General features: G+C 45.4%; 1 protein-coding gene across 1 annotated transcript in view; it reads left to right on the plus strand.

Annotated features, from left to right (window-relative positions):
- LOC140203168 (cytochrome P450 2K1-like) overlaps positions 1-25145 on the plus strand; it is a 94805-nt gene that overhangs the window by 64153 nt on the left and 5507 nt on the right. The window contains exons 9-13 of the mRNA XM_072269073.1: positions 866-1015; positions 9983-10143; positions 16605-16778; positions 18467-18608; positions 18704-18891. Coding sequence (XP_072125174.1) covers positions 866-1015; positions 9983-10143; positions 16605-16778; positions 18467-18608; positions 18704-18891 — 815 coding nt within the window. The remainder of the gene's footprint in view (positions 1-865; positions 1016-9982; positions 10144-16604; positions 16779-18466; positions 18609-18703; positions 18892-25145) is intronic.

The raw sequence follows: 25145 nt of genomic DNA on the forward strand, positions 1-25145 counted from the left end.
CTGCGGCTCCAGTTCCTTAACATGTTCTATCAGGAGCTGCAACTCAATGCACCTGGGTGCAGATATGGTTATCCAGCAGCGGGATGGACTCCCAGAATTCCCACATTTCACACACAGAACAAAACACAGCCCTGGAGCCATTCTTGCCGCACTAACTGGACCCTTAAATATGAGGAATGAAGAATAAAGAAATAGGAAAAGAAACTTATCAGCCTGATAACACATAAGTCCAATGAGCCAATGGCACTCCAACACTGGCCCACTCATACAATGACCACTCTGCTTGCTCCTACCTTATTATTCACCTTCCTAACGAATCCCATTCACTGATTGGATGCAACCAGCTCCGAAATCTGCCAGGAAGCTCTACTGTTTCATAAGCTTCAGCCACATACCGAAGTGATATCACTGCTTCCTCGCGTGCTCCTCCTCACTGGTTGGGTGCAGTTTTGGGAGGGAGGGAAGAATAAAATTCATGACTTAAACTGTTGGCCTGAGTTACCATTGTTTATTTAATTAATTATTTGTTGAGCCACATTGCGGAACAGGCTTTTCCGGCCCACGTGATCACAGGGAGAAGTTATAAACTCCTTACAGGCAATGGTGGGAAATGAACCCCGGTCACCTGTTCTGCAAAGCCTTGTGCTAACCATACACTACCGTGCTGCCGCATTGATATTTGTGTTGAGAAGTTAAAATAAAAGCTCCAAATTAATTAAGAGTTGAGTACTGAATTGCCTAACGTGAGTCTGGTAGCGATAGGTCACCACTATAACTCCATTAGATAGAAAGCATATTTCCTCATGTTTGATCAGTTTTCATTTGGGTAGCAGGTTGCATTGACAACTTGTCTGAATAATTATAGGCATCGCTTTCAGTAACGGGGAATCGTGGAGGCAAATGCGAAGGTTCACCATCTCCACTCTACGGTACTTTGGGATGGGCAAGAAAACTAGTGAAGATAAAATCATTGAAGAAGCCCATTTCCTGATAAAAATGTTTGAATCTCATAAAGGTAAGTCCAAGTGAGTAAACTTAAAAAGCATAGAACATAGAACACTGCAGTAAAGGCCCTTCAGCCCACAATATTGAGTTGTCCTTTTCACCCACTGTAAGATTATTAATCTAAACCTTCCCTCTGACATTGCTCTCCATTTTTGATCGTCCATGCTCCGATCTAAGATTTTCCTAAATGTCTCTGATATATCTGTCTCCACCAGCACTTTTCATGCACTCACCACTCTCCGTGTGAATACTTACTAACATCTCCTCTGTATCCATCAATCACCTTAAATTTATCCCCTTGTGGCGGTGTGCTACACACAGCGCCAGAATAACCACACGGAGTCGGTGAGTTGGAGTTGCGATAAAGAGATTTATTCAAACTTCGCGGCCTGCTTTAAAGCCTTCCCGTTCCCGCACTCCCTGGGGTGGGACTGCTGTGGGGAATGCACATTCGCAGCCTCCCCCTCCTGTCTTCTCCTATAATTTTGGATCTCCCCCTCCCCCTCCAACTTTCAAATCCCTTACTCAGTCTTCCTTCAGTTAGTCCTGACGAAGGGTCTCGGCCTGAAACGTTGACTGCACCTCTTCCTACAGATGCTGCCTGGCCTGCTGCGTTCACCAGCAACTTTGATGTGTGTTGCTTGAATTTCCAGCATCTGCAGAATTCCTGTTGTTTACCCTTCCCACGTACGGGTTCTTCCCCCTGCTGGTGAAGATGGCCTGGCGCCCTTTTTGGGGCCGGCCCTCTGCCTGCGCGCGTTGTTTCGTGAGCCGGTTCGTGTGTGCTAGAAAGTGGGTCGCCACATAACCGCCCCCCCCCCCCCGCCCAGAACCGGCGATACGTCCCCCAGTGTCCACAGTCTGGATCGGCCTCTGTTTCGGAGGTCTTGCACTGCGCCGCTGTGCCTGAGCCTGGACCGGCTGCGCCAAGTTCACATGGGCCGGTTTGAGTCGGTCCACCGTGAAAACCTTCTCTCTCCCCCCAGTGTCCAGCATGAACGTGGATCCGTTGTTCCTGATTGCCTTAAACGGCCCTTCATAGGGTCGCTGTAGCGGTGTCCGGTGTCCGCCCCGTCGTACAAAAAGAAACTTACAGTTCTGCAGGTCTTTGGGTACGCAGGTCGGGCTCTGTCCGTGCTGTGAAGTGGGTATGGGCGCCAGGTTACCGAGCCTCTCCCGTAGTCTGTCCAGGACTGCTGTGGCTTCTTCCTCTTGCCCCCTTGGGGCTGGTACGAACTCTCCTGGGACGACCAGGGATGCGCCGTACACCAACTCGGCCGACGAGGTGTGCAGATCCTCCTTGGGCGCCGTGCGGATTCCGAGCAGGAACCAGGGAAGTTTGTCCACCCAGTTAGGCCCTTCCAGGCGGGCCATGAGAGCCGACTTCAGGTGACAGTGGAAACGCTCCACTGGTCCGTTTGACTGTGGGAGGTAGGCAGTTGTGTGGTGTAGCTGCGATGCTAAAAGGCTGGCCATAGCTGACCATAGTCTGGAGGTGAACTAGGCGCCCCTGTCGGAGGTAATGTGGGCCGGTACCCCGAAGCGTACTACCCAGGTTGCGATCAGTGCTCGGGCGCAGGATTCGGAGGTGGTGTCGGTGAGCGGGACCGCCTCTGGCCATCTCGTGAACCGGTCTATCATAGTTAGGAGGTACCACGCTCCTCACGACACTGGCAGGGGCCCCACGATATCCACATGAATGTAGTCGAACCTCCGGCGGGTGGGTTCGAACTGCTGCGGCGGGGCTTTGGTGTGCCGCTGTACCTTGGCCGTATGGCACTGCATGCATGTTTTGGCCCATTCACTGACCTGTTTACGAAGCCCATGCCACACGAACCTGCTGGCGACCAGCCGGACGGTTGTCCTGATGGAGGGGTGCGCTAAGTTGTGAATGGACTCGAAAACCCGCCGGCGCCAGGCTGCTGGGACGACGGGGCAGGGTTGGCCGGTAGCTACGTTACACAGTAGGGTCCTCTCACCTGGGCCTACGGGGAGGTCTTGGAGCTGCAAACCGGAAACCACAGTCCTGTAACTAGGGATCCCCTTGTCTGGCTGCTGTGCCTCCACCAGTACTGCACAGTCCACCCCCTGGGACAGGGCCTGTATGGTAGGTCTGGATAGTGCGTCCGCCACGACGTTGTCCTTTCCTGAGACATGCCGGATGTCTGTGTGTGTACTCGGAGATGTAGGACAGATGTCGCTGCTGGCGGGACGACCAGGGTCGGACACCTTCGTGAACGCAAAGGTAAGCGATTTGTGGTCTGTAAACGCGGTGAAGGGCCTACCTTTTAAGAAGTACCTGAAATGCCGGATTGCCAGGTATAGTGCCAATAGCTCCCGGTCGAAAGCACTGTATTTGAGTTCGGGTGGTCGTAGGTGTTTGCTGAAGAACGCCAGGGGTTGCCAGCGACCCTCGATGAATTGTTCCAGCACTCCCCCGACTGCTGTGTTGGATGCGTCTACCGTGAGGGCAGTAGGGACGTCCGTTCTGGGGTGCACTAACATCGCGGTGTTTGCCAAGGCTTCTTTGGTTTTAACGAAAGCGGCTGTGTCCTCTTCGTCCCAGGTAATGTCCTTGCCCTTACCCAACATCAGAGTGAACAGGGGGCGCATGGTTCGGGCTGCTGAAGGGAGGAAACGGTGGTAGAAATTCACCATACCCACGAATTCCTGCAGGCCTTTGATTGTGTTGGGTCGGGTGGAGTGGCGGACCGTGTCTACCATGGCAGGCAGAGGAGTTGCTCCGTCTTTAGTAATCCTGTGGCCCAGGAAGTCGATGGTGTCGAGTCCGAACTGGCATTTGGCCGGGTTGATGGTAAGGCTGAATTCACTCAGGCGGGAGTAGGGCTGGCGGAGGTGGGACAGATGCTCTTGACGGCTACTACTGGCTACGAGGATGTCGTCCAAATAGATGAATGCAAAGTCCAGGTCACATCCCACCGCGTCCATCAGCCGCTGCATTAGTCCGTGCGGCATTCTTTAGAGAAAATGGCATTTGGTGGAATTCGAAAAGTCCAAACGGGGTGATGAGTGCTGATTTGGGGATGTCGTCAGTATGTACCGGGATTTGATGGTATCCCCGGACGAGGTCTACCTTGGAAAAGATCCTTGCGCCGTGTAGGTTTGCTGCAAAGTCTTGAATGTGTGGCACAGGGTAGCGGTCTGGCGTTGTAGCCTCGTTCAGTCTGCGGTAGTCACCGCATGGCCTCCAGCCCCCCGTTGCCTTGGGCACCATGTGCAGGAGGGAGGCCCATGGGCTGTCGGACCCTCGTATGATCCCCATTTCCTCCACCTTCTTGAACTCCTCCTTCGCCAGTCGGAGCTTGTCCGGGGGAAGCCTTCGAGCACGGGCGTGGAGGGGTGGTCCCTGGGTCGGGATGTGGTGCTGTACTCCGTGTCTGGGCATGGCTGCCATGAACTGCGGTGTCAGTACTGATGGGAAATCCGCCAGGACCCTGGTGAATTCATCGTCGGACAGCGTGATGGAGTCCAAGGGTGGGGCTGGCAACTTTGCTTCACCTAGGGAGAACGTTTGAAAAGTCTTGGCGTGGACTAATCACTTCCCTTGCAGGTCGACCAGCAGGCTGTGGGCTCGCAGAAAATCCGCCCCCAGGAGTGGTTGGGCCACGGCGGCCAGTGTGAAGTCCCACGTGAACCGGCTGGAGCTGAACTGTAGCCGCACCGTGTGGGTGCCGTAGGTTCGTATTGTGCTGCCATTTGCGGTCTTCAGGGTTGGTCCGTGTTCTCTGTTGTGGGTGTCGTAACTCGTTGGAGGTAAAACGCTGATCTCCGCTCCGGTGTCGACCAAAAAGCGGCGTCCCGACTGCTTGTCCCAGACGTACAGGAGGCTGTCCTAATGGCCAGCCGCCGTAGCGATCGGCGGCGGCTGAGCCTTGGCGTTTCCCGGGAATTTGCAGGGTGGTCTACAGCGGCGGGCCTCTGTGCCCCACCACTGGTGGTAGAAGCACCATTGTTCGTTGGGCTCTGCTGCCGGGCCTGGTCTGGTCTGTCGTTGGGCACGTGGCTTGATGATCTGTGCGACGGATGCCACTCTCTCCTTCTTGGCATTCCACAGCACATCTGCCCGGCCCGCCACCTCCTGGGGGTTGCTGAAATCTGCGTCGGACAGCAGCAGGCATATGTCCTCGGGCAGTTGCTCTAGGAACGCCTGCTCAAACATGAGGCAGGGTTTGTGTCCTTCAGCCAGGGCCCGCATTTCGTTCATTAATGCCGACGGCGGCCTGTCTCCCAAACCATCCAGGTGCATTAAGCGGCGTGCTCGTTCGCGCCGTGAGAGTCCAAAAGTCCTTATGAGCAGTGCTTTGAATGCTGTGTATTTACTGTTCTCCGGAGGCGACAATATAATCTCCTCAACGTGTGCAGCAGTCTCCTGGTCGAGGGAGCTCAGCACGTAGTAGTAGCGAGTGGACTCCGAGGTTATCTGCCGAATGTGGAATTGTGCTTCTGCCTGTTCGAAACACAGACGGGTCCTCAGCGGCCAAAAGCTTGGCAGTTGTAACGAAACTGCGTGAACAGATGCGGCGTCGGTCATTTCTGGCCCAAATATTGTTTGGGCCGTCGGGGTCACCAAATGTAGCGGTGTGCTACACACAGCGCAAGAATAACCACACGGAGTCGGTGAGTTGGAGTTGCGATAAAGAGATTTATTCAAACTTCGCGGCCTGCTTTAAAGCCTTCCCGTTTCCGCACTCCCTGGGGCGGGACTGCTGTGGGGAATGCATATTCGCAGACCCTTCCCACGTACGGGTTCTTCCCCCTGCTGGTGAAGATGACCTGGCGCCCTTTTTGGGGCCGGCCCTCTGCCTGCGCGCGCCGTTTCGTGAGCCGGTTCGTGTGTGCCAGAAAGTGGGTCGCCACATCCCCTCATATTAGCCATTTCCACACTGGGACAAAGTCTCTGGCTGTCCACTCAATCAACGTCTCTTGTAAACCCCTATCAAGTCACCTCCCATCTTCCTTCACTCCAAAAACAAACCCCCTAGCTCATTCAGTCTATCCGCAGTAGAATGGGAAGCAGTGTATTTCATCTGTGTATTAAAAAGTACCAGAAATTCGTATTCCAGAAAAAGCTCTTGGTGTCTCAGTGCGTGCTTGCTCAGCCTTCAGCTCACTGGTTACTGATCTGACTGATGTCTGTCTTTGTACTAAACATTGCTGCCAAAGTCATGAGCTGGACATCAACAAAAAGAGTCAATTCAGGGTACTTAATGAAGAGTTGAAAGTTCAAATGTATTGCCCAAGTACATTATGTCAGCAGATAGTACCCTGAGAGTCGTTTTCCTTCAGATGTTCACAATAGAACAGTGAAATACAATAGAATCAATGAAAAACAACACTCAAACAAATACTGACAAACAACCAATGATGCAAATTGGGTAAATATAAACAGATAATACATAATAATAATAATAAATAGCCACAACTGGAAAAATAGCAGCAATGATAATATTCACGATGATTAGTATAAAAAAATTACTTGCTTTCATCCATAACTATTAATACATATCAATAATTTTCTGAAATATCCTGAAATAAGTGCCCAAATTTCAGAAAATATGTAAAACATATCCCTTACCTTAAGGAGAAATCACAAATGATGCCCTGTTATCAAAATATCATCCTATTAATTGGTTATAAACTATATATAAAATTGTAACATGGTGCATCTCGCATCTAGTCACCACAAACATATAACCACAATATACTTACAAAAGAGTAGTAAGGATGCCATAAGGGTATGAAAGGATATAACTGATACTAGATTCTGTAGTTCTAAATTCAGCCTGATGGAAAAACATTAATCTTTCATGTTGTTAGATTGACTACCAAAAATCACTTGATTCATGATTAATAGAAGCTCTTAATATATATAAACTACACACCCAATACTTGTGAAATTTCTACAGCATCTGATGAAGCATTGGCGTACCATAACTACCCTGTCCATTAATAACCAAAAAAGAACAACGACCGTTATCAAAATAAACGGAGGGCATCTCACTAAGCCACTATGGTTCTGTCCAGCTTTAATTCTGCCCTCTAATTTACTGAATCGTATGAAAATAGGGTATCAAATCAGAGACAACCAAACAAATTATACCTTCGCACACCTATATTTATTTCCTGCGGAGCATGAAGAAAGCTCACCTCTGTCCCAGGATATTGATGGAATTTTACCACTGTACTGTTGAGAGCATACTCACCAATTGCATCTCAGTGTGGTATGGCAATTGCCCTATATCGGTCCACAAAGCACTCCAGCATGTGGTGAAAACTGCCCAGCGGATTATCGGCACCCAATTGCCCACCATTGAGAACATCTACCATAAACGCTGCCTGGGCAGGGCGAAAAACATTATCAGGGATGCATCTCCCCCTAACCATGGCCTCCAAAATGGTAGGCGCTACAGGAGCCTCTGCCCCTGCACCAGTAGGCACAGGAAGAGCTTCTTCTCTGAGGCTGTGATACTGCTGAACCTCTCATCACAGCACTAAGCAGTATTGCATCCGTATTGTACTGTCTCAAGTACTTTTATATTTGTGTGCTGTAGCACGTTTTTTATTCACAGTTATTTTGTAAATAACACTATTCTTTGCATTTCTGGTCAGATGCTAAATGCATTTCATGGGCTTTGCATCTGTACTCAGCACAATGACAATAAAGTTGAATCTAAAAAAAAACTAAAATATATAGACAATTTGAAATTACACGCTCCTTCATCAGTAAAGCTAAAAGAATTATTTGAAATAGTAGAAATATATTCTAAAGATATAAACATGAACTTTGGAGTAGATAAGTACAGAACATTAAACATGAAGGGAGATGCAAAAGAGCTAGAAGAATATAAAACAATACAACCGATGGAGGAATATGAAACATATGAGTATCTAGGATATCAACAAGCAAAGACAATAGATCACAGTGGGATAAAGGGAAAACTTTCTACAGAATTTACTTGCAGGTTTAAAAAAGTCTGCCATAGTAAAAATATAACAAAAGCAATTAACACTTTCTCCATACCCATATTAATGTATTGTTTTGGCATAATATTGGTCTGAAACTAATCTAGAAACTTAACAAAGAAACATAAGACTTGAAATGACAAATTTTGGAAACACAACGAACACTCAAACACACTTAGATTAACACTATCTTGTACAGAAGGAGGAAGAGGAATAACAGATATTAAAAAATTATACAACGGTCAGATAAAACTTTTAAGGATATATTTTCATCAACAACAACATGTTGTAGCAATATATGGAAGCATATGCAATTCTGATAAGAAGTACACACCACTAAACTTAAATGAAAGCACAACCCAGAAAAATAAAGAAATTATCAGTACAGAAGAAAAGGTTAACTATTGTCCGTATCTAGGAGATGCACCTTTAGCAGCAATTACAGTCTTGAGCCTGTGTGGATAGGTCTATATCAGCTTTGCACATCTGGACACTGCAACTTTTCCGATTCTTCTTTACAAAACTGCTCAAGCTCTGTCAGACTGCATGTGGATTGTGAGTGAACAGCCCTTTTCAAGTCCAGCCACAAAAGCTCATTTGGATTGAGGTCTGGACTCTAATTTGACCATTCAGGACATTAACTTGGTTGTTTTTAAGCCATTCCTCTGTAGCTATGATTTTATGTTTGGGGTCATTGTCTTGCTGGAAAGCAAATCTTCTCCCAAGTCGCAGTTCTTTTGCAGACTGCATCAAGTTTTCCTCTAGGATCTCCCTGTATTTTGCTGCATTCATTTTACACTCTACTTTCACAAGCATTCCAGGGCCTGCTGCAGTGAAGCATCCCCACAGCATGAGGTAGTCACCACCATGCTTCACGGTACGGATGGTGTGTTTTTGATGATGTGCAGTGTTTGGCTTACAGCAAACATAGATTTTAGTCTGGTGGCCAAAATGTTCAATTTTGGTTTCATCATACCATAGAACCTTCTTCCAGCTGATTTCAGAGTCTCCCACATGCCTTCTGGCAAACTCTAGCCCAGATTTCATGTGATTTATTTTTTCAACAGTGGCTTTCTCTTTGCCATTCTCCCATAAAGCTGCAACTGGTGAAGCACCCAGGCAACAGTTGTTATAGGCACAGTCTCTCCCATCTCAGCCACTGAAGCTTGTAGCTCCTCCAGAGTTGTCATAGGTCTCTTGGTGGCTTCCTCTCTAGTCCCCTTCTTCCATAGTCACTCAGTTTTTGAAGATGGCCTGCTCTGGGCAGATTTACAGTTGTGCCATATTCTTTCCATTTCTTGATGACTGACTTCACTGTACTCCAAGGGAGAGTCAGTGACTTGGACATTTTCCTGTTTCCAGTTCCTGTCTTGTGCTTTTCAATAACCTTTTTACGGAGTTGCTTGGAGTGTTCTTCTGTTTTCATGGTGTAGTTTATCCCAGGATACTGACTCACCGTCAGTTGGATCTTCCAGGCACAAGTGTATTTTTGCTGCAATCAATTTCAACACCTTGACTGCACACAGGTCTCCAAACATCGATCTCCATTTAACTAATTATGTGACTTCTAAAACAATTTGGCTGCACCAGGGATGATCTGGTGAGTCGTATTAAAGGGGCGGGGGGGGGGGGAATACCTCTGCGATCAATTACTTTGTTTTTTTTTATTTGTAATTAATTTAGGCCACTTTGTAGAGATCTGTTTTCACTTTGACATAAAAGAGTCTTTTTGTGTTGATCAGTGTCCAAAAAGGCAAATTAAATCCACTGTGATTCAATGTTGTAAAACAATAAAACACGAAAACTTGTGGGGGGGGGGTGGATGAATAATTTTTATAGGCACTGTACATAACATTTAGAAATCAATAAGTGAAAAACACCAGAAATATGCTGAATTTAAAGAGGAAAGTGAAAGACTATTCAGGACACTTAATAAAGAGTCAAATGGTATTCAGCATTTTCAGTAACTTGTGAATGATCTCTGTCTCTGCAGGCCAAGAATTTAATCCAACCATTGAGTTAAGTGCTGCTGTTGGCAATATCATCTGTTCCATAGTTTTTGGTGATAGATTTGATTATGATGACCAAACCTTCATCAGTTTGGTAAAGGCAATGAATGAAAATTCTGAGCTTGCTGGTTCTGCAGTGCTTCAGGTAAGTAAGACCATAAGACCATAAGATGTAAGAGCAGAATTAGGCCATTTGACCCATCAAGTCTGCTCTGCCATTCAATCACAGCTGATCCTTTTTCCCCTCCTCAGCCTCACTCCCCAGTCTTCTCCCCATGACCTTTGATGCCATCGTCAATCAAGAACCTATTAAGCTCTGCCTTAAATACCTCCACAGCTGCCTGTGGTACTAAGTTCCACAAATTCACCATCCTCTGGCTCAAATCTCATTGTTCACCAGAAGTGCAACCACACATTCAGTACCATTACCCATACGTCTGCTCGTTGATGGAAATATCTGATCACCCAAACATGTGGCAGCACTCAATGCATAAAGACATGCAGACATGATCAAAACATTCAGCTGGAGTACAGACCAAATATCAGAATGGGGGAAATGTTAGCTTGATTGTGCAATGATCGTTGCTGCCATATGGGGTGAGTTCAGTATCTCAGAAACTGCTGATCTTTTGGGACTTTCACACACAACAATTTCCGGAGTTTACAGAGAATGATGCAAAAGAGTAAAAAACAGCTAGTGATAGCGGTTCTGTGGGCAAGAATGCCTTGTTCATGAGAGAGGTCAGAGGAGGATTGGCAGACCGGTCCAAGCTGACAGGAAGCCGACAGTAACTCAAACAACCACACATTGCAACAGTGGTGTGCAGAAGAGCATCTCTGAACACACACCACATCGAACTTTGAATTGGAAGTACTGCAGAAGACCATGAGCATACGCTTTATTAGGGACGGGAGCTGCCCAATAAAGTCGCTACTGAGTGTATTTCAATTGTAGTGTATTTGCAAAAAGTCCCAGCAGATATTTTTGGGATTTGCAAGTACCTGCCCTTCAATTCATTAAGAAAGCAACTTATATAGTCGACCAGTGAGTTTGTCATAGAGAAATGTTCTCCATTGGTCTATCAGTTCGCCGCCATTGTGTACCATCCAGTGGTTCCACACAGTGTTCGGACATGGCCTTTGGACTCTGTGGATCTGTCCTTCCAGACATACGTTCCTGATCAGAACAACTGTGGTAATAAACACCTATCAACAACTGTAATTAACATCAAGGATCAACTTTATTTGCCATACACAGTAGTGTGCCAAAGTCTGAGGCTCAAATATGTAGCGACACTGCCTAAGACTTTTGCACAGTACTGTATATTGGTTAAAGTAGAAAGGTGGCTGGGAATCAGAAATAAGAGCACTTAGCTTTGTTTTAGCTCAGTAATATTGTGTTATTTGAAAACTGTGAAGACGTAACATACAGTACTGTGCAAAAGACTTAGCCCCCCAGCTATAGATATGTGCCCAAGGATTCTGCACAGTACTGTACATTTGCATGTATTAGGAAGTTGCTGTGGTGTGTTGGTGCAAGATGCAACTAAAAGAGCAGCAACATTTAACAAAATAAATAATAAAAATATGTAAAGAATAAAGTTAAAGTAAAAATATGAGGTAAAATATTCATAAATGCATAAACACCAGCATGTATTTACAATGTAAACAGCATTATAAAAAGTGATTTAAGGTGTTTAAAGTGCAGTGCAGTGATGGAGGTAATAGATAAAGGAAGAACCAGTGGATGTGGTATATTTGGATTTTCAAAAGGCTTTTGACAAGGTCCCAGACAGGAGATTACTGTGCAAACTTAAAGCACACAGTATTGGGGGTATGGTATTGATGTGGACAGAGAATTGGTTGGCAGACAGGAAGCAAATACTGGGAATAAACGGGACCTTTTCAGAATGGCAGGCAGTGACTAGTGGGTTACCTCAAGGCTCAGTGCTGGGACCCCAGTTCTTTACAATATATATTAATGACTTAGATGAGGGAATTAAATACAGCATCTCCAAGTTTGCGGATGACACAAAGCTGGGCGGCAATGTTATCTGTGAGGAGGATGCTAAGAGGATGCAGGGTGACTTGGATAGATTAGGTGAGTGGGCAAATTCATGGCAGATGCAATTTAATGTGGATAAATGTGAGGTTATCCACTTTGGTGGCAAAAACAGGAAAACTGATTATTATCTGAATGGTGGCCGATTAGGAAAAGGGGAGGTGCAACGATAGCTGGGTGTCATTATACACCAGTCTTGGAAAGTGGGATGCAGGTACAGCAGGCAGTGAAAAAGGCGAATGGTATGCTGGCATTGATAGCAAGAAGATTCATGTACAGGAGCAGGGAGGTACTACTACAGTTGTACAAGGCCTTGGTGAGACCACACCTGGAGTATTGTGTGCAGTTTTGGTCCCCTAATCTGAGGAAAGACATTCTTGCCATAGAGGGAGTGCAAAGAAGGTTCACCAGATTGATTCCTGGGATGACAGGACTTTCATATGATGAAAGACTGGATTGACTAGGCTTATACTCGTTGGAATTTAGAAGATTGAGGGGGGAGCTTATTGAAACGTATAAAATCCTAAAGGGATTGGCCAGGCTAGATGCAGGAAGATCGTTCCCGATGTTGGGGAAGTCCAGAATGGGGGGTCACAGTTTGAGGATAAAGGGGAAGCCTTTTAGGACCGAGATTAGGAAAAATTTCTTCACACAGAGAGTGGTGAGTCTGTGGAATTCTCTGCCACAGGAAACAGTTGAGGCCAGTTCATTAGCTATATTTAAGAGGGAGTGAGATATGGCCCTTGTGGCTAAAGGGATCAGCGGGTATGGAGGGAAGGCTGGTACAGGGTTCTGAGTTGGATGATCAGCCATGATCGTACTGAATGGCGATGCAGGCTCGAAGGGCCGAATGGCCTACTCCTGCACCTATTTTCCATGTTTCTATGTTTCTATGAAGGTAGGGATGGCCTACCGTAACTGGCGTGGTTGATCAGGTTAACTACCTGGGTGAAGAAATGTTTCAGGTCGCATGACATTTTTGTTTTAATAGCTTTATAGCACTTTGCTGAAGGGAGTTTTTGGAAAAATTATTTTGATGAGTGGGCAGTGCCTAGAGTGATTTTTCTAGCACACCTAATTTCACATTTTTAACGATTTGTTGCCACTTCTCTAATCCATGTAGGTTTTTGGTATTGATGATCAATTGCTTGTTTTGATGTTGATAGCATGGAATAGAACTTTATTGCCATTGCTCAAGACAACGAGATTACGGTGCTACTCCTGCCCCTGCAAAACAGATATTTACAATGATTATTTAAAGATGGCGCCGGTAACTGGCGACTTTGCGCGTGCTCTCCCGAGCAAACAGCCCTCGCCACTATCCTATACCCGAGAAACCCTCCCAAACCTTCACTTTAGAAAGATAAAGATCAACAACACCCTGGCGAAGCTACTGACCCAGCTGGAGACCACCGCGCAAGAACTGCCTCTGAAACTCCAGACCGCACCTGGACCCGGCCAGCGAGGTCCACCACGTTCCCGGAGACCCGCGGTCTGCTACCGTGCCGGAGCGCTTGGAGACACGGCCCATTCCGACCAGAAGCTCTCCGGAGCAGGCGACCACACAGGAGTGACGGCAGAGACCCCAAGGTGCCCCGGACGATTCCCCGGAGCGACCACCGTAAAGCCCCGTTGGTGGCCATCCACAGCTGCCGGAAGTGAGCCCTCCGCCGCCGACCTCGGAAATCGAGCCCTGTGACTCGGTTTAAAGACTTGTTTCAGCAAGGAGCCCGGCCTTCCGGGATTAAGTGTCGGCTTCGGGGCCCGACCCAATCGACAGCCCGGGCCCCCGGCAGCTGGAAGTGGCAGGGGAGCCTCCCACGTTTCTCGGCCCGACCCGGAGCGTCTAACGACGCGACCGGCTGATCGATTCCCGCGGGGCGCGTCCACCAACATCAAAGAGCTGACAACAACACACTGCATCGATGGAGACCTGGAAAGATGCACTACTTACCAAGGAAGCGTGGGAGAAGAGCTGGGTTGCTGGTCAGATTGAAACTGAGGGGCTTCGGGGTCCCTGTGCCCACCAACCTACCAGCTAACGTGCAAGCCATAGACAACAAGGTGGATGATCTTAAAGGGAGACTCACCTACCAGGGAGATGCAGAACTGCTGTGTATTCTGTTTGACCGAGACCTGGCTCTCCCCTCCCACCCCGGACTGTGCCATCTGATCAGGGGGATTTTCAATCCATCGGGTGGACCGCACGGCATCTTCGGGCATGATGAGGGGAGGTGGTGTCTGCCTATTGATCAACATTGGGTGGCGCTTGGACACAGTGGCACTGACAAGCTCCTGCAGCCTGGACCTGGAACACCTGTCGGTGAAGTGTCGTCCCGACTATCTGCCACGGGAATTCACCTCGGTCATACTGACAGCAGTCTACATTCCCCCCCAGGCGGACGTGGAGTGTGCTCTGAACATACAGTATGCCAACATCAGTGAACTTGAGACCAGGTATCCGGAGGCTTTGCTCATTACAGCTGGGGACTTTAACCAGGCCAACCTCAGAAAGGCGCTGCCAAAGTTGTACCAACATGTCTGCTGCCCTACTAGAGGCCCGAATATACTTGACCACTGCTACACAGCAGTCAAGGATGCCTACTCTTCCGTCAACCTCACTTCGGAAAATCAGAACATCAGGCCGTACTCCTCCTCCCGGCTTATGAACAGAAACTGAAGCAGGAGGTCACAGTGTCAAAAGTGGTGTCGGGTTGGATGGAGGAAATGGATGAGGTCCTCCGTGACTGCTTTGAATCAGTGGACTGGTTAGTATTCAAGGACTGGGCATCTTCAACTGCTCCTTGCTTCAGTCTAAGATCCCCTCGTATTTTAAGAAGGCAACGATAATCTCAGTGCCGAAGAAGAGCAAGGTGGCATGCCTGAGTGACTATCGACCTGTGGCTCTGACATCAATTGCTATGAAGTGCTTCGATAGGTTGGTTATGGCACACATCAGCCACAGCCTACTGGTCAACTTGGATGCTTTGCAATTCACCTACCAGAGCAACAGGTCAACGGCAGATGCCATCTCTCTGGCTCTACATTCCTCCTTAGAACACTTGGAGAATAAAGACGCATACGTAAGGCTCCTTTTCATTGACTACAGCTCTGCCTTTAATACCATCATTCCAAATAAACTGATTCCTGAGCTCCGGAACCTGGGCCTTAGCACTCAGATCTGCAGCTGGATCTTCAACTTCCTCACAGACTGGACCCAGGCTGTAAAAATAGGGGTCAAGCTCTCCTCTACAATCACTCTGAGCACCAGTGCCCCACAGGACTGTGTACTCAGCCCCCTGCTGTACTCTCTGTACACCCATGATTTTGTAGCGAAGTTTCCATCAACCTCAATGTATAAGTTTGCTGATGACACAACAATTGTAGGCTGTATCTCAGGTAATGATGAGTTTGAGTACAGAGAGGAAATTAAGAACCTTGTGGCATGTTCCTCAGCCTACCATGCTCCTCAGTGCCCTACCATTCACCATGTAATACCTACCCTGGTTGGTCCTACCGAAGTGCAACACCTCGCTCCTCTGTCGTTTCTCAGTGGATTTTTTTCCATTTGGTCCAGATTCCCCTGCAAGCCATGGTAGTCTTCCTCACTAATCACCGTGCCTTCCCTATTATCATAGTTATGTTGATGGACCAAGAGAGCTTCTCAGTGATGTTCATCGACAAAAACCTGAAGCTGGAATCCCTTTCCACTAGCTCACCATTTATGAATAACAGGGCTTGTTTGACAAGGGCCTCTTCCCCTCCTGAGGTCAATTATCATTTTTTGTTTTCTTGATGTTGAGTGATCGGTTGTCGTTCCTGCACCAATCAGACAGAGTTTCAGCACCTCCTCTCTGTTTGGTATTGCTTGTGATTAGGCCAATCACAGTCGTGTCATCTACAAATTTGGTGATTGACTTTGTAGCATGAGCGGGAGTGCAGGGATAGGTGAAGAGAGAGTGGAGAAGAGGGTTCAGTGCACACCTCTGTGGGGCACCGGTATTCAGGGTTGGGGGAGGGGTGTTGATGTGCACTTGCCTAGTATCACCATCTGAGAAAGATTAGTGAAGAAGTTCAAGATCTAGATACAGATTGATATGCAAAGACCTACATTGTGGGGCTTGGCAGCACTTGTTCGGTAGTGTTTTGTTAAAGGCTGTGTTGTAATTAACCAAAATCATCCTGATGTAGGTGTCTTTGTGAGCTCAGTGTTCCAACACAGTCTGAAGGGTGATCAAATTGGCATCTTCAGTTGACCTATTGACCTTGTAGACAAACTGGTGCTAGTTCAGGGTAGCTGGCATGATATCCCTGATGTGGGACATTACCAATCTTCTCAAGCACTTGGCAACTATGGGAGTGAGTGCCCGTGGTCTGTGGTCATTAGGACATGTTGCCACTGATGCCCCAGGGATTAGTATGATGGTGGCTGCTTTGAAGCATGCTGCAACCATAGCCAGGGACAACGAGATGTTGTAAGTGTCCATCAGAATTTCCTTCGACTTAAAAACATTACTATCAAAATTATTGTTCTTATGTTACAGCTTTATAATGCTGTTCCCATACTGGGATTTCTATTCCGTTCAAAGAAGAAACTTCGGAAAAATCAAAACTTGATTTGGCAGTTTATCAAAGACTTCATAACCAAGAACTACCAGACACTGGCTGCAAATGATCCAAGGAGCTTTATTGATGCGTTCATGTTAAAGCAACAGCAGGTATGTTCCACACCAGCTCATAGTTTGCATGTTACCCTTTTTATAGAATTCCAGAGTTATTGAAGTACTTTGGATTTTATCCCTCAGGACATGGTGGGATTCAGACTCCTGTCTCTAAGCTCCTGTGTTCTAAAAGGAGGATGAGGTAACCATGGCTGACATGGAAGTCAAAGACACCAGCAGCATGGAAAGTGTTGGGGGGTAGACGTGAGCATTTACAGAGAGAAGGCGCTTGGGAAGCTGAAAGGTCTGAAGGTAGATAAGTCACCTGGATCTGATGGATGACACCTCAAGGTTCAGGAAGAGCTAGTTGAGGAGTTAATGGAGGCATTACTAGTGATATTTCAAAAGTCACCAGATTCTGAAATGGGTCTGGCGGACTGAAAAGTTGCAAGAATCATTCCAATATTTAAGAAGGGTGAGAGGCAAAAGACAAGAAATTATAGGTCAGTTAGCCCGACTACCGAGGTTGGCAAGATGCTGGAGTCCATTACTAAAGGTAAGGCTGCTTATAAAGATAAGATCCCATGGTATTACATGATTGATCCATGGTATTAGCATGGATAAACGATTGGCTGACAACAGGAGGCAAAGAGTGGGAATAAGAAGGGTGTTTTCTCTTTGGCTGCTGGTGACTCATAGAGTTCCATGGGGGTTGATGTTTGGACCACTTATTTCACATTATACATCAATGATCTGGATGACGGAATTGATGGCTTTATGTCCAAATTTGCAGACAATATGAAGATATGTGGAGGGACATGTAGTGTTGATGAAGCTGGAAGCCTTCAGAAGGACTTGGGCATATTAGGAGAATGGGTAAAGAAGTGGCATATGGAATACAGTGTAGGAAAATGTATGGTCATGTACTTTGTTGGAAGAAATACAAGCATAAACTCTTTTCTAAATGGGGAGAAAATTCAGAAATCAGAGGTCAAAGTAACTTGGGAGTCCTTGTACAAGATTCCTCAAATGTTAACTTGCAGGTTGAGCTGGTAGTAAGGAAGGCCAATGCAATGTTAGCATTAACTTCTTGAGGGCTAAGGTATAAGTGCAAGAATATAATGCTGAGGTTTTATAAGGCATTGCTGAGACTGCACTTGGAGCATTGTGAGCAGTTTTATTCCCTTATCTAAGAAAGAATATTCTGGAATTGAAGAGGGCTCCAGAAGACATTTACAAGAATTATTCTGGGAATGAAAGGGTTCACATATGAGGAGAGTTTGATGGCTCCAGGCCTGTACTTTTGGGAAGAATGAAGGGATCTCTTTGAAATCTGTTGAATATTTGGAAGTGTGAATATTGAGAGTGTGGTTGCAAAGAGAATGATTCCTGTAGCTCCTATATTGGTGGTGGGGGGGGGGGGCAGCGGGGGGTAGTTCTAGGACCAGAGGGCACAGCTTCAGAACACAAATAACAGTGATGAAGAATAACTTATTAAACCAGAGGGTGGTGAATTTATGGAATTCTTTGCCACAGTTGGTTGTGATTGCCACATCATTTAGTATATTTTAAGAATAGGTTAATAGCTTCTTGATTAAGTAGAGTGTCAAAGGTTATAGAGAGAAAGTAGCAGGATGGGGTTGAGAGGGTTAATAAATTCATCATGATGGAATAGTGGCGAAGTCTTGATGGGCCAAATGGCCTAATTCTGCACATGTATCTTATGATCTTATCACTTTTTACAGGAATCAGGTAACCCAAATACATATTGCCATAAAAACAACCTGGTAGTCACAGTCGCCGACCTGTTTGCTGCTGGAATGGAGACAATTTCGACCACCCTTCGTTGGGCTATGCTATTGATGATGAAATATCCACAGATTCAGGGTGAGGAGCATCTGATTGATGAATGTTTTTCCTCATGTGAGAATCTGTGCTCTCACCCTGCTGCTGAGTGCATTAAGCATCTCCTTGTGTTCCAGAAAAAGTCCACGATGAAATCAACACAGTGATTGGTTCTGAGCGGTTTCCGAGAACTGAAGATCGGAAAAATTTGCCATACACCAATGCAGTGATCCACGAAATCCAGAGGTTTGCTAACGTTGTGCCATTGAACGTCATGCACTCAACAACAGAGGACTTGAACTTCAAAGGATATTTCTTTCCAAAGGTACGTGAGGTGAAATGAGTGACTGATTGCCAGCAATTGTTCTATGAAAGTGCAAATGGATTGTTTGTGACTAAATACTTAAAATTTCTTCATGTAATTTTATGTGACTTGTCAAACTGACATATTCAACTTCTTGGAAGCATCAAGCATGGGTCAGGGGATGAGATACGGAGGGAACTTGTAGTAAAATGGACTTTGTTTTTTGTTCTAATTGTGTCTCTCTTGTATCATTTTGTATCAAGGATATTGTTGTGAACGTTGTATCTCTGGAATTTTCACTCTACTCTTTCAGAAGGGAGGGAGGTAAAGACAGGAAATTATAGACCAGTTAGCCTGACTTCAGTGGTTGGGAAGGTGCTTGAATCCATTATGAAGGATGATGTTTTGGGGTACATGGAGGCCCATGATATAAAAAGGCCAAAATCAACATGGTTTCCTTCAGAGGAAATCTTGCCTGACAAATCTGCTGGAATTCATTGAGGAATCAACAAGCAGGATAGACAGAGGAGAGTCAGTTGATGATGTTTACTGGGATTTTCAGAATATGGGCTGAGTTCAGAAAATTTAATAGTCTTCATGGTTTTTCTCTCTCTAGCCCTATTTTACATCATCATCTTTTCCTACCTTCTATGCGGGATCCAATATTTTACGACTGGCATAAAAAGGGTATTCGGCGCTTTGAAGATCTTTTCATTGATAACCATTTTGCAACTTTTCAACAATTGTCTGCTATGTTTAATCTACCTAATACTCATTTCTTTAGGTACCTTCAAATTAGACATTTCATTAACCTTTTGATATCAGACTTTCCTGAGATGCCTGAGAAAAATGTTCTGGATTTGTTTCTTTGTACTAATCCATTGGGTAAAGGTTTAATTTCCGCTATTCCGGATAAGTTGGTGATTTTGAGGCGTGCCCCTGTTGATAAAACTAGAACTGCCCGGGAACAAGATCTAAATATCTCCTTATCTGATGCAGTTTGGGTTTCAATTCTTAAGTCAGTCAACTCAACCTTTACTTTACTTTATTGTCGCCAAACAATTGATACTAGAATGTACAATCATCAACGCGATATTTGATTCTGCACTTCACGCTCCCTGGATTACAAATATTAAATATTAAAAATAGTAAAACTTAGTAAATATTCAATATTTAAATTATAAATCATAAATAGAAAATAGAAAAGTGGAAAGTAAGGTAGTGCAAAAAAACCAAGAGGCAGGCCCAGATACTTGGAGGGTACTGCCCAGATCCGGGTCAGGATCCATTCAGCAGTCTTATTACAGTTGGAAAGAAGCTGTTCCCAAATCAGGTCGTACGAGTCTTCAACCTCTCTATGTGCTCACCACTGCCTTTTGCAGTTTAAGGTTGTACACAGGGCTCACATGTCTAAAACTAAATTATCACGTTTTTACCCTGACATTAGCCCTGTCTGTGATAAGTGTAAAGGGGCTGAGGCTTCCCTTATTCATATGTATTGGACCTGTCCTAGTCTAGAGAAATTTTAGAGAGAGGTTTTTTTCAACCCTATCTCATATTCTTAATTGCCATTTAGAACCTGACTCTCTGGTTGCACTTTTTGGCACCTTGGGTGATGTAAGTTTGCACTTCAGTCCGACTAAATGCTGAACATTATCTTTTGCTTCTCTCTTGGCTAGACGGTTAGTTCTCCTTAGGTGGAAAGATGCTGCACCTCCCACTCACGTTTAGTGGCTTAGTGATATTATAGCCTGTTTGGACCTCGAAAAGATTAATCATTCACTTCTCAATTCAGACACAAAGTTTCATATGGTGTGGGGACCTTTTCTTGAATATTTTTACAATTCATCTTTAGGGTAAGTTTCTCTTTTATTTTTGTATGCTACAATCCTTTACTTTCAGATTTATTTTGTAAGTTATACGGTTTTTTGTTGTGAATTACATTATACTTTTGATAGTCGGCATTATACTTTCTTTTCTATATATATTTACAGTTCTCTGGGGTTGAATGCTCCGATTGATTTTTTTTCTTTTATATGCACAATGGTTGGCCTGGGTGTTTTTTTCCAGTAAGTGGTTGGGGTGGATACTAATTTTACATAATTCTCTTTCGGGTGCTTTTTCTCTTAATTGTTATGAATTACATATTGGATTTGTTTGTTTCGCACTGTATACATCTCCATTTTGTTGTTTGGTTCTCTTCTCGAGTTTCTTGTAGAAATGCATAATTTATAAAGAAGAAGGCCATTCACAAGGTACCAACATGAGGCTTCTAAACAAGATATGATGATGGTGAAAACCTTGTGATCCGATGTGCCTGTGATTTTGCTGCAAGCAGGTGTCTTATTGCACCTGTGCATACTCGTACTTGGACATCCGATGATAATCTCGACCCGAGATGAAGCCCACACCCTGTCCATCACAGGCAAAGCTCTCCTCAGTGTTGAATAGATCTACATGGAATGCAAACACAAGGAAGTAGCGTCCATCATCAACGGCCCCCATCATCCAGGCCATGCTCTCATTTCTCTACCACCATCAGTCAGGATGTTCAGAAGCCACAGGTCCCACACTACACAGCGCAGGAGCAGTTAATACCCTTCAGTCACCAAACTCCTGAACTGGCATGAATAAAATCAGTCACCAATGCTCAGAACTGACTCTACAACCTACAGACTCACTTTCAAGGATTCTTTACAACGAATGCTTTCTGTATTATCTTCATTTGCAGTGTTTTTCTTCTTCTTTGTCAGACTTTGACTGTGTATTGTTTCTTTCATAAAATTCTGTTATATTTCTTTTTTCCTGTAAATGCGTGCAAGAAAATGAATCTCAAGGTAGATCATTGTAGCATATGTGTCACACCCTGGTAAAGGTTTCACTGCTAATGTTGTAGGGTATTTCATCTAATCGTCTTCCTGTATAAGCAGAGTTTGTGGTATTGTTAAAGGTAACGGGTACTTAGAAATGTTAGCCATGCAATCAGGAGAGAAGGCTGGGGGAGCAGGTTTTTTTTGTGCCTGACACTGGTGTGAGCTTTGCTTTTTGTTGGGTTGGAAGTGAAGACAGAAGACGCTGGAGAGAACCAATTGTAGGATTCAATCAGGTGGGGAGCATTTTTCAATGGAGCAAGGTGCAGGAATCTGATGAGGATCGGTGCCTGTGAATTTTGGAAGAGTTGAGCTCCCACCTGTGCATATTTGACTGTTTAATTATAATGGGCCCTTTTTTGTTTTTTCCTCTTTTCTTTACAAACTCTTTACTTAAGTTAATATTCATAAATATACTTCCTTTAATTATATGGGATACGCAGTCTGTTATTTCCTGGCAACGAGCTGTAACAGGGCAGGAAATCACACAGCATTCACACAAACTGAGCCAAGTATGGGAGAGACATCCCAATCTCACGGATTTGGCAGGGTATACACCTGAGACTTACGCGACCGAAGAATGGTGGGTTTCTTGGTGCTGAGTTGGGAGATTGCCAGCAAGGGATAAGGAGCTGTTTCCTGAGACGCCCAGGAAGAAAGTGAGTTCATCTTTGATACCAAATTGAATTCCAACTTTGAACTTTTGCAGTAAGGCTGAGAGAGATAAATGGTATCTGAGAAGAGACCTCTCTCACCCAAAGATGGTAAGCACCTGGAATAAGTGTATGTTGAACTTACTGAGATGTTGGAGTAAGCTTGATTAAGCAGATGATTAACTCAGGACTGACAGCAGAGGTCCAAGCACTTCTGAGAGGCTGGTATGCTGTCTTCTGACACAACAACTTGAGTCTCAACGTGGACAAGACCAAAATGATGATTGTGGACTTCAGTGAGGTGGAATCTGACCACTTCTCATTGCACATAAACATCTCTTCTGTAGAGTTAGGAGCACCAAGTTTCTGGGAGTGTACATAATGGACAATCCTACCTGGTCCCTCACCACCACCTCAGCATCTCCACTTCCTGAAGAGATTGAGGCCAGTGAGGCTTCTCCTCCATTCTAATGAATTTTTACTGAAGCACCATCGAGGGTGCCCTGACCAACTCCATCACTGTCTGCTACAGCAATTGCAAGGCGTCTGACTGCAACTCCCGACAGAGGGCTGCGAGAACTGCAGAGAAGATAGTCGGGGTCTCTCTTGCACTCATCAGAGATATTTATCAGGAGTCATATGTCTGCAGGGGCCCAGGCATTCCTACTGATCCCTCTCACTTATCCAGCAATCTCTGACCTTCGACCATCAGGCAGGAGGTAGAGTTGCATTAGGAGAATATCTATCTGGATCTGAAACTACTGAACTCCCTGTCACAACCCAGGACTCATCACACATGAAGGGCCAGCAGCATTATACTTTTTAACTTGTGTCATAACTGTACCTTATTATTTCTTAATTTAATCGTGGAAATATAATTTGTGCTACGTGTGCGAGTTTTCTGTACTGAGTTGTGTAGCTTGGCCCAGAAGAATGTTATTTCGTTTGGTTAAATGACAATAAACTGAACTTGAATTTGAAACACAGAAACATAGAAAATAGGTGCAGGAGTAGGCCATTCGGCCCTTCAAACCTGCACCGCTATTCAGTATGATCATGGCTGATCATCCAGCTCAGAACCCTGTACCAGCCTTCCCTCCATACCCCCTGATCCCTTTAGCCACAAGGGCCATATCTAACTCCTTCTTAAATATAGCCAATGAACGGGCCTCAACTGTTTCCTGTGGTAGAGAATTCCACAGATTCACCACTCTCTGTGTGAAGAAGCTTTTCCTAATCTCGGTCCTAAAAGGCTTCCCCTTTATCCTCAGACTGTGACCCCTCGTTCTGGACTTCCCCAACATCGGGAACAATCTTCCTGCATCTAGCCTGTCCAATCCCTTTAGGATTTTATACGTTTCAATCAGATCCCCCCTCAATCTTCTAAATTCCAACGAGTATGAGCCTAGTTGATCCAGTCTTTCATCATATGAAAGTACTGCCATCTCAGGAATCAATTTGGTGAACTTTCTTTGTACTCCCTCTATGGCAAGGATGTCTTTCCTCAGATTAGGGGACCAAAACTGCACACAATACTCCAGGTGTGGTCTCACCAAGGCCTTGTACAACTGCAGTAGTACCTCCCTGCTCCTGTACTCGAATCCTCTTGCGATAAATGCCAGCATACCATTCGCCTTTTTCACCGCCTGCTGTACCTGCATGCCCACTTTCAATGACTGGTGTATAATGACACCCAGGTCTCGTTGCACCTCCCCTTTTCCTAATCGGCCACCATTCAGATAATAATCTGTTTTCCTGTTTTTGCCACCAAAGTGGATAACTTCACATTTATCCACATTAAATTGCATCTGCCATGAATTTGCCCACTCACCTAACCTATCCAAGTCACCCTGCATCCTCTTAGCATCCTCCTCACAGCTAACACTGCCGCCCAGCTTCGTGTCTTCCGCAAACTTGGAGATGCTGCATTTATTTCCCTCATCCAAGTCATTAATATATATTGTAAACAACTGGGGTCCCAGCACTGAGCCTTGCGGTACCCCACTAGTCACTGCCTGCCATTCTGAAAAGGTCCCGTTTATCCCCACTGTTTGCTTCCTGTCTGCCAACCAATTCTCTATCCACATCAATACCTTACCCCCAATACCGTGTGCTTTAAGTTTGCACATTAATCTGCTGTGTGGGACCTTGTCAAAAGCCTTTTGAAAATCCAAATATATCACATCCACTGGTTCTCCCCTATCTACTCTACTAGTTACATCCTCAAAAAATTCTATGAGATTCGTCTGACATGATTTTCCTTTCACAAATCCATGCTGACTTTGTCCGATGATTTCACCGCTTTCCAAATGTGCTGTTACCACATCTTTGATAACTGACTCTAGCAGTTTCCCCACCGCCGATGTTAGGCTAACCGGTCTATAATTCCCCGGTTTCTCTCTCCCTTTTTTAAAAAGTGGGGTTACATTAGCCACCCTCCAATCCTCAGGAACTAATCCAGAATCTAAAGAGTTTTGAAAAATTATCACTAATGCATCCACTATTTCTTGGGCTACTTCCTTAAGCACTCTGGGATGCGGACCATCTGGCCCTGGGGATTTATCCGCCTTTAATCCCTTCAGTTTACCTAACACCACTTCCCTACTAACATGTATTTCCCTCCGTTCCTCCATCTCACTGGACCCTCTGTCCCCTGCTATTTCCGGAAGATTATTTATGTCCTTAGTGAAGACGGAACCAAAGTAATTATTCAATTGGTCTGCCATGTCCTTGCTCCCCATAATCAATTTAC

The sequence above is a fragment of the Mobula birostris genome, chromosome 9 (assembly GCF_030028105.1).
Source record: "Mobula birostris isolate sMobBir1 chromosome 9, sMobBir1.hap1, whole genome shotgun sequence".
NCBI lineage: Eukaryota > Metazoa > Chordata > Chondrichthyes > Myliobatiformes > Myliobatidae > Mobula > Mobula birostris.